This window comes from Triticum dicoccoides, chromosome 7A, assembly GCF_002162155.2.
Source record: "Triticum dicoccoides isolate Atlit2015 ecotype Zavitan chromosome 7A, WEW_v2.0, whole genome shotgun sequence".
NCBI lineage: Eukaryota > Viridiplantae > Streptophyta > Magnoliopsida > Poales > Poaceae > Triticum > Triticum dicoccoides.
Window position 1 is genome coordinate 709,157,207 of NC_041392.1, and position 10,339 is coordinate 709,167,545.

The 10,339-nt window shown below is 43.0% G+C and overlaps 1 protein-coding gene across 1 annotated transcript; it reads right to left on the reverse strand.

Moving 5' to 3' along the window:
• Positions 1–1,974: 1,974 nt before the first annotated feature.
• Positions 1,975–5,295, reverse strand: LOC119331287 (probable receptor-like protein kinase At1g80640). Its single transcript, XM_037604460.1, has 10 exons — positions 4,922–5,295; positions 4,171–4,332; positions 3,824–4,077; positions 3,588–3,720; positions 3,436–3,499; positions 3,222–3,318; positions 3,015–3,117; positions 2,779–2,897; positions 2,504–2,593; positions 1,975–2,412 (listed from the first exon to the last, which is right to left on the reverse strand). Exons 1-10 carry the CDS (start codon positions 5,112–5,114, stop codon positions 2,251–2,253), a joined length of 1,377 nt encoding a protein of 458 aa, XP_037460357.1. The 5' UTR covers positions 5,115–5,295; the 3' UTR covers positions 1,975–2,250.
• Positions 5,296–10,339: the final 5,044 nt, after the last annotated feature.

The window sequence follows — 10,339 nt, forward strand, 5'->3', positions numbered from 1 at the left end:
AAAGCAAACACGCACCCATAGTACTTGCTTTTGGGCCAGCCCAATGGGGGACAACTATTTCTTTTTTTCCTTCTCATTTTATTTCTAGGTTTTCCTTTTTATTTCAGGTTATTAACAAAATTGACTACATACGGAGCAAAGTGGGTGAATCTACACTCTAAAATATGTCTACATACATCCGTATGTTGTTGTCCATTTAAAATGTCTAAAAATACTTATATTTAGGAACGGAGGGAGTATTTTTAAATAGTTTAAATTTTAAAATATGTCACGTTTTAAAAATATTCGATACCGTAAATTTCACCTAATTTTTAAAAGATGTTTCATAATTTCGAAAGTAAAGCAACTCAACAACAACAACAAAAAAGCAATGACATCCGTGTGCCAACGAGCATTGCCCATTCATTCCTCAAACAAAAAAGAGATAGTAACATTGAAGGCCGGTGGTTGCAGGATGCATCATGAGGCATGGTCCAATCCCACTGTTGGCACGTCCCTTCCTAGTCACAGCATCCACTTCGGCTCCGGTGGTGGCCGCGGCATACGATCCCGTCTCTCCCGCTGCTTGATTTCAACGCCTAGCTGACACTAACAACCGGCCGCTTCTCTGTCAGAGCCCATCCTACATCGGTTTCAGAGAGCCATCGCCCCTGACATTTTTTGTGCTGGTACGAAAATTGGTTGTTGATTATTATTATTTTCATATTATTATTTGAGCATTTGGGTTTTCTATGATTTGGTCGTTGATCATTTTATTGTTAATAATGCTTTGCTGGTGGGAGCAGAGGAAATGAATGAGGCACATACTTGCAACAGCATTCAGGAAGTATCACGAAAAGCTTACATGCATGTGTTTATAAGGATTTGAAAAGATACATGTATTTTATCAAAAGTAATAATGTTGAAACAAACAACAACCTGTCAAATCATCCTCAAATGCAGAAAGGCAAGGCCCATAATAAAGGGGGCAGCAAGTACAGGGAGGCAGAAAGCATGTAGCTGAAATAGCTAGCTAGCTAGCTAGCTGAAGCCCTCCCAAAGTGCAGCTACAGCAACAAGAATGAAAAGCTTACCACTAATAATCAGCAATACTGGCCAAGGAGATTGCCACACACAGTTCTTCTACAGCAAATAAGCAAAACAAAAACATAAGACTCAAGAGGAGGGAGGACAGGGAGCTGTGGAGTGAGCAGTAGTTGCTGCCCCAAGCTGGCTGTGCATGCATGTGCAGTTATTGTCACAATTGAATGAAGCAGCTGCCATCTCCCCATCAAGCAAGGAAAACATATCTTCTCTGCCGACCTGGAGGGGCTTCAGCGAGATGCATCCAGAGGTTGTCTTGTGCAAGTTTTTGTCTCTGAATTCTGATCATATCATATCATATCATAGCCTGCATGATGAGGAGGGCATCAGAAGCAAGGCAGGTTCTAGATGGCATGTAAAGCAGCATTTTTTATGCATGGAGATTACCTGACTGCCCTGGGGAAAATGAGAGGGGGACTTGATGTTTACTGACCACCTTGATTGCCCATGATGTCCTACCTTGAGCGCAGGGCAACCATGGTGTTGTGGTTGGGAGGAGACTGTCACTTGCCAGCAGAGCTACAAAGCAGGCCTAGGCTAGTAAAGCACTGAGTCCATGTCACTGCCACTTATGGTTTGCTTACTCAAAACATATATGGACATGCTCCTTGTGAAACTATGCACGGATGCCTGCTCCGTCCGTTCATGTTCAGTCAAATTAAGATAATGCAACCATGTGATTATTATTATTATTATTATTATTTTCCTGCCTGATATGAACATGTGCACCTGCTGCATTACATTTATGTTTTTTGGGAGGAAGCGTTGCGATCACTGTCGGAAAATCCATAATCAGATTTCGTATGCAGTAAACAGAGCTGTTGGCAACTGTTGAGGCCTGTGTGGAGTCCAAATCACAGCTATCTCAAACGCAATCGAGACAACAGTGTGTGGAAAATTTTGGATCCGCACAGCAGTGACCAGATCCACAGAGCAGAAGAGAAAAATGCTTTCGTTTCTTTGTGCATGAAAAGACATATATGAGACAACTCTCTCCAAAGCAGAATTCTCTCTGCCCAACCAGCAAAAGCAGCAGGCTGGAGCTCTCACTCGTCCTCAGATAAGCAGCAGGGACAGGTGAGATATAGGTTACAAAATAAACAGCAATCTACTCTGGACCGTATAATTCCCTTTCTCCCGCTTCGACGAAACTTGTAGGATCATTTCTCAAGAAGGATAGTGCATTTGGTGTGGAGAATGTGGCTCTGTAACTCTGAGCGTTCCCCCGAGATCCGCGGGCACCAGAGGAACAAGAGAGTGGAGAACATCTGTTATCAGCGGTCTGTAACTCGGCTCGGGCTGCACGCATAGAACGGCCACCGCCGCAACCTGCACAGGCACAGAGAACAACAGCCTAAATAGTTGGAAAGATAAATGTGTCTACATTAGAGAATAATGGCAGTTTGTTCATGATGGGTACTTGGTATAAGTGCTTTGGGTCCATTGTGTCCTTGATCACTGGGTCGATGATGTTGGGGAGCTTCGATCTGTCGGTTAGCTGAGGCATGGCCTGCGTGCGGTTTTGAACATGTCAAATGATATTACTGCACAGATAAATTCAAAGTATGCTATGTTGCAACAGAAATATGAATACTGAAAGAGAACTAGTTACTTCCTAAGCTTGCTGATCAAATTGTGAAATACAAATGAATTACTCGATGCCTTGGTAAGTTCAGAGTACGAAATGCAGATTACCCATGACACAATTGATTGGCACTGAGATGGTGACATCTTCTCAACAGGCTTCCTTCCCATCAGGAGCTCTAGAAGCACTACGCCAAATGCGTAGACGTCGCTCTTCTCAGTCAACTTCCCTGAAATTGACAGGGTCGCTTGATAGTTACATGATGAAAGGAGAATTTTGCTGTTCATAGTTTAATCCTTTTACACAAAAGATAGAAGTCGAATTTTAGAACAAAAGGAGATTGCACCGTCTAATAAGTACTCAGGAGCTACATATCCCAAGGTCCCAGAGATCTTCAGGTTCCCTTTGTCAAGATTCCCACTTGTCACAGCAAGGCCAAAATCTGCAATCTGTGCAATCGACAAGTAAAAAGAAATGCACATTTCAACTCTGTTACCTGCAGTCAGCATGTAAAAAAATAAGCTGACCTTAATGAAAAGTTGAAGCAGTGTACCTTAGCATTGAAGTCTGAATCCAAGAGTATATTAGACGATTTCAGATCCCTATGGATGACCGATGGATTGCAGTGCTCATGAAGATACTCTAATCCCCTGCCCGGTTTCAATTTACCATATTATACAAACAGACAGGCATCGGCACATGAATTGAAAAATCATCGCTCGGGCTCGGTGCGAAGTAAAGTGTAGGGATTATTAGATCATAAGAACCTGGCCGTGTCGAGCGCGATCTTCATCCGGACGTGCCAGCTCATGGCCGATCCATGTGAAGGCCCTGAAGACAATGCATCAAAAGCTCCCAATCAGGAAGATCTCAAGAAAGAGCTGCAGCCAATAAGTGGCAGGGCCAATCATATACACACCATGCAGTTGTGTCTCCAATGATCCCTTCTCCATGAGCTCATAAACAATGTAGTGATTGCCACCATGGACGCAGAAGCCCAGGAGGGACACTATGTTGGGGTGCCTGATCCTGCCAAGCAAATCCAGCTCATTCTGCCCAACAACCACAGCACAAGCATTTTTACACTTACAGCAAGAACCCACCACTAGCACTTGTGGAGGCAATGGACAGTGGTAACAAGGAGGCAACATTCACCTCGAATTCTTTCTCGCAGTCCGGCCCGCCGCCTTCGAGCCTCTTCACCGCGGCGGTGGCGCCGCCGTCGAACGCCGCCTTGTAGACGCAGCCGAAGCCGCCGACGCCGAGCACGTTGCTCTCGCTGAACTTGCCCGTCGCCGCCTCCAGCGACGGGTACTCGATCATGGCCACCAGCCCCTTCTTGCTCATCTTCACCGTGTTGAACTTGCTCAGGATCGGCACCAGCGTGATCCCTTTCGTGGTGGTGGTGTCTGAACAATGTAACAAGTTGGTGAATGGTCTGGCTTAATCATCCCAAGCAAGCACGATTATGAGCTGAAGAAGCAATGAGGGTGAGGCAGGACCTGGTCGCCGGGCGGCCTTGCCGTGGGGGATCCGGCGAGACCGGCGCCACATGGTCCAGGCGTAGAAGGTGGTGAGGAAGATCATGATGGTGGCGACCGAGGCGAGCACGGTGGCGATGACCAGCTCCCGGTGGTAGTGGTGGTGCCTCTCCACTGTGATCACTGCAACACACAGAGGAGTTGGAATTAGGTGGAATTGGACATTTCAAGAAGCACAATCTACCAACTCGAGAAGATGAACAGTAGTAGAGCTTTTTATCGGTGGGCTATATAAAAAATCTTTGGAACGGCCCTTCCCTGAACCTGAAGAGAGATTTGAATTTTGGATGCAGTGGATTCTAACGGAACAAGCGGTTTAATGGCATTAAACTCGATCCAGAAATTCCGCAGTGACGTTAAAGGGAGAGCAGGTTCTGCTCCCCCGAAAATTTGAACGGAATGTGAGATCCCGAAAGGCAGTTTTTGGCCACAGAGGTCGAATAAAAGAAGGCGAGGAAAAATTTCCCAGCTGGAGAAAACGAACCAACCCATCGTAATTCGTTGATATTTGCGAGAATGAAATTACAAAGATCCGAGATATGCATAGCAGTTCCAATCCAAATTAAATTCCCAGAGGAAAAAACTCTGAACTTGCTAGATGTTCCGAAGTTCGGATAGAAAAAAGCAAGAACACACACACAGGAAATTCAGAGGAAGGAACGAGAAATGCAGGCCCTGAATCCTGATCCCTGGGCGGCAGCCACACACGTACCGACGGGGGGAGACGCCAGAACGACCGGAGAAGAAGAAGAAGATGCGGTCCCATTGGCGGCCCCCACCGACGCCGGCGCCGGGGAAGAAACGGCGGCCCTCCCGCTGGCGAACGAGCACGAGGACAGCAGGAGCAAGAAGAGAACAGAGGAGCGCAGCGGCAGCAATGGGGGCGGGGCCGCCGGCATCTCCATACACCCACCTCTCTCCTGACCTCTCGATCTTTATCTTTTGCTCTCCCCCTCTCTCTCTCGGGAAATCCTACCGGGAGTGGGGGGAGAGCACAAGAAAGCTGGCGGCGTTGTGGCGAGGCGGCATGGGAGTGAGGGAACCCGAAGCCGGAAGAAAAGAGAGGAAAAAGCGAACGGAGGAGTCAAAAGCTATAAACTACCAGCACTCGTCCTCGCCGGGGGGGCGCACGGGGCGCAGGAGAAAGAGGCCCGCGCGGGGGCCATGCGGCAGAGGCAGAGGGATCACGGGCGGGCGGCAGTTTACCCAAGGGATAGAGGTGATCATGTGAGGCTGTAGTACACGTGAGGATTTTATCAATGGCGTTGAGGAGTACTACTTGAGATGACGGAGGAATTCCTTGTTGCGTTGCCGAGCGTCCTCCCTTGGCCGCTTCTTGGCTTGGGTGCAGTTCGGTCGAGTTGCTCCAACTGCAAACCCTGCCGTCGTTTGGACCCTTCTTCTTTGTTGCCGTTGGAGGCGTGCGTTTGTTTGGACGCGTCAGGCGGCCGGCATCGAGGATGAAACAAACGAGATCCGTTTTTCTATTAACTCAAGATGAAGCATCAAGGAAAACATAAGGACATGTACAATGGTTCTATCTTAGCAATGCCACATAGGATAAATGATGAGGTGGAGGAGAGAGAAATCGTAAGAAAAAATTTGTGTGTGTTTTACAGCGTACATGATTTTTGCTTATGTGTGTTTTACAATATTCAGCCCCAGTTTTTTTCTTGATCTGTGTTGCTATTTTCCTGCACCATGATTTTTACTATTCGATTCGCTCTTGTCATTCAGCCTGACACTTTGAGTCTGAACCATAATTTTCTCATTATTCCAAGTATGCATTTGTAATTGTAGGATAATCATACAAGTCCTTCTAGCATTTGAATTTGAAAAGGTAGCTCAGAGACTCACAGTACGATCTGATCACATACTATGCATTTATGTTATAGAATTTCCAAATAATATATTCTTCATAGTGCTAACAGTGTTACTAACGTTCTGTCAAAGTGTCAAGCATATCTGATGCTGCTATTAACTCATTTCAGTCTATTAATGTCATATTAGCTTCCTCTTTGACATAACAATTTGCTACTGAAAATACATGAGGGTTTCAGCCTTTTCATCTCTTAAGAGTGGAAACTAATTGAATGGGATAATGATACTATTTGGATACCACAACTTAATTTTACTGCCTTTGCAGACAGTTGCAGAACTCTTTTTCTTTCATGTTTGTACAGAGAAACATTCATTCACACATTTATGCTCCAAGTCACGGTGTTGGCCAATCACCTGAATGAGAGGGACACCCGTGTCCGACAGATCAAGATATATGGGCCACAACAGTAAGTTGGATTTTCTAGGCTCCGTAAAAATATATTTAAAGAATAATGTGGCAACCCCCACCAAAAAACATAGTATTAATCTCTGTGAGCCGCTGAGCACCAATTCAGGTTTCTAGCTACTAGCAAAAGGAAAATCCAATTGTTGGTAACTGATTTTCGTATGACTAGATTTATTTCACATCATGCTTTTTAAGACAACATATGACTTGTTGTTAGTTCCACTTGATGTGGATTCTGCTGTATATTATTTTGTTGATTTTATTTAATAATTACCTACTAAATAGGATTGAATGAGTATATTTCTTCCTATAGTTACACGTGTGTTGCGCGTGCATGATTACTATGTGATGAAAATCATCGATTTTTTTGCCCATGCCTTTCTATGCACGTCTGCTACCTATAGTCATTCTGTCATTGTATTGTTTTCTTCTACTATTTTTGTTGTATATTACTACATGAGTTGGTATGTGGTATTTGATACTACGGTCAGTTGGTGTGAAACCCCCCAATTTTTTGATTAATCTACGCAGTCAAAATAAGTTCAGTCTGTAGTCTGTACACTTGTTAAGCCATTTTAACTGAACTTGTACAAGCATTAAATCTAGGATATTTCAAGTCTCTTGACAAAAAATATATTACATAGCAATAGTTTCATCCTATTGTTGTACAAATCCAAGTATGAGGTGTATTTGTGGTACTTTGAAATGTAAAAATTGCAGCAATAACATTCTTCTGTTTTGCTGTTGCAACGAGAGAATAAGAACGAGATGCGGAGCCACATGGAAAGCTTGGACGAATTGATAAGATGCCAAATCTTGGACACCAAATTATGTGTATGTAGTTGTTTTGCATCGAAAATATGTTCATATTGTTGGGAATACTGTAGTTGATTTCACCAGCTGCGTGTTAGTTATTTGGTTATTTGGTCTGAAGCTATGGTTCAAGATTAGTAATTATTTGGTCTAAGCATGCAATTCCTTTTCATGTCTTGTTGTATAGTTCTCTCGACAGGAAGAGTTCCTGGAGGTTAATTATTAGAAGTGATGATATATATATGGCAGCTAATGGATGCTATTATCAAGTCTTAGTTTCTGAATTTTGATTTGGCAGACTCACTCTTTGTTTGATACAATATATCTGAAGATCCCTTTTTGCACACTTTTCAAATAAGCTCTTTACTCTTGTGTGTATGGTCAAACAATGCACTTCAAAAAATTATGTTAGTGTCTCGGGGATAGTTAACAAAATGGTGTACTTATTATCCTAGATAATCCCATTCATTACGTATGTCACATTTCCATTTTTTTTCTTTTGGGAATAGCACATATCATATATTTTTTCTATAGTTTTTTGAATTTAAAAAGGTGTAGATGAACAAAACCAATAGAAAAGGGAACTAAATAAATAATTGTGAAATTCAAAAAATGGATTGAATTGTGGAGACGTGCGTTGCACGTGCATGCTTACTAGTATTTAAGAAAAGACAAGAGATGATCTCTTAGCACAATATGTTTCACCACATTTTTAGGAATAACTAGTTATTGATGATAAAGCTAAGAGAGGACCCATTGTAGACATGTTTTTCTTGTCATATCTAAATTACATGCAAGACTTAAGATAAGACTATCGTATCAACCATTGTACATGCTCTAATGAGCATACGCCCGGCTTTTGCATAGCTAAGATACACATAACCAACACCAACGCACACGCATAAAGCATCACACTGGCAAGTAGCAATGTCATACAAGACCCAAGCTATACCTCAGTGGAGTAAGAAAGAAAAACTCTAAAGTGATCAAAACAGTGATCAACAAGTTACAACCACTAGTGCAGAACCGGGCAATAGCACCGGTTCGTAAGGCCCTTTAGTGCCGGTTCCATAACCGGCACTAAAGTGTGGTCACTAAAGGCCCCCCCTTTAGTACCAGTTCAGCACGAACCGGTGCTAAAGGGCAACCACGTGGCACGAGCCAGCTCCGGGGGTCGGGAGCCCTTTAGTACCGGTTGGTAACACCAACCGGTACTAAAATGTTTGGGGGGGTTTTGGTTTTATGATTTCTTTTTCATTTAATTTGTGTTTTCCATTTTAATTCTTTTTCGTTTGCTGGTATTTTACGATACTACACATTGTACACGTTATGCATATATATATATATAAATAGAATTTCTAGTAGAACCAATCATATATATATCATCAATGTCTCACAAACCACCATATTAATTCACACATACACACATGTATAGCTATATACAATTTCTCCTACATATGCATGTTGCCTTCGGAGCCAGTGGCATTAGCCTAATTGGTGCCTTTGGAGCACGATGGCAATTGGAAGTGGTTCATGACCTGGTCGATGGGGGTGGTAGCGGATAATAGTATTCTCCCTTCGGATTTATGACCTGGTCGAGCAAAAATCCCGCTATTTCCTCTTGAAGTGCTTCTACGCGCTCCGTTTCTAGGAGCTTGTCCCGCACCTCTTTGAACTGTTAAGAAGGAGATCAATATGCATGTGTATTAGTTGTGTGACTAGATATCGATAATGGTGTAAAAATTGTGAATAATGTTCTGACAAGCGTACCCATTCCTGTCTTTGAGATCTGCTCCTTTCGGATGTCATCATGCGAATGTTCTCGCAAACGCAGAATGCACACAGATCAGTCCCCTGCGCCTGCTTCAGGGCCTTTATTACGAGAATGGAATTTAATTTGATCAGATAATAATTAATCAAGCATGATAATTAAAGAGATGGCAGCTAGCTAGCTAGCTAGTACTACTTAATTACTTACCTTGGGTCGAAACCATTTCAGCTGTCGTTTCCATTCGCCTTCCATGACGCTGATGAACCTTGCCCAAGCCCTGCACGCCGACAAAGAAAATGAATAAAAGGGTTATTAAATAGTTCATATCATGAAATGACGAACTAAATAGGCCGAGATATATAGTTAATAATGATTGAAATTACCTGTTGACTATCCCAAACAAGATGTTATAGTCATTATTTGCTTTGAGTAGTGAGTCAAGTATTTGAACTGTTCCGGCGTCAACTTTAATGACACACAAGATCCAGTGAAATCTGCATGCACACACGTTTGCATGTCTTAATTAAGCGGGCATATGTAAGCAAAAACATGTAGCTAGCTAGTAGACAAAAACAGAGAATTTGTAGTACAAGAAAGTGTGACTCACTGGAAGTTGTAAGGAAGTAGTATATCTTCATTGTATTTGAGGCGCTTCAAGAACTCTAGCATGTTGTTCTCTACCTGCTTTTCATAATGCTTGTTTATTTTCCATGTGTATTCATTAACGGTGTTTGGGTCAATGAACCCAATGCCATAGCGTCCACCTTTTCTCATTTCATACATCTTCATCCTGCATAATACCACAGAAAAGAATATAGTGAGGATAATTACAGGTAATGATTGATCAAAAGGATCACTACAGCTAGCTTGAGACTTAAATTACAGAAGAAATCACTTACAGACAATAGCAACTAACGATAGATTTGTCGAGTGCGTATTGATTGTATAACTGAAACAGTTCAGAATACTCAACGGTCACAACATTCTCATGGTAGTAATGATCCTTCTTGACTTGCACCATGAGGGACTCTCGATCGGATCTCTTGGTAATGTCCATGTACCATTGATGCAATTCATACATTCTCGTTGGGAGCTTCTTGACCTCTTCTGGCTTGACCAAAGGTTGGCCCCGGGCATATTTCCATTTTATTTCCTCCTCTGTAAGCACAGGCATGTCCTCGATCTCGAGGAGTTGTCCAACAGTGATGTTGAGAGTTTCAGCCTGCATTATATGCTCCTGGGTTATTACCACATCGCCC

Bases quoted from the DNA above. Each gene is read 5' to 3' on its own strand.
- LOC119331287 (XM_037604460.1), bottom strand. From the start codon at position 5,114: ATGGAGATGCCGGCGGCCCCGCCCCCATTGCTGCCGCTGCGCTCCTCT. The intron at 3,721-3,823 runs GTGAATGTTGCC...GTTGTTGGGCAG, and splicing joins ACTGCGAGAAAGAATTCGAG to AATGAGCTGGATTTGCTTGG. The intron at 3,118-3,221 runs GTACACTGCTTC...TCGATTGCACAG, and splicing joins ATTCAGACTTCAATGCTAAG to ATTGCAGATTTTGGCCTTGC.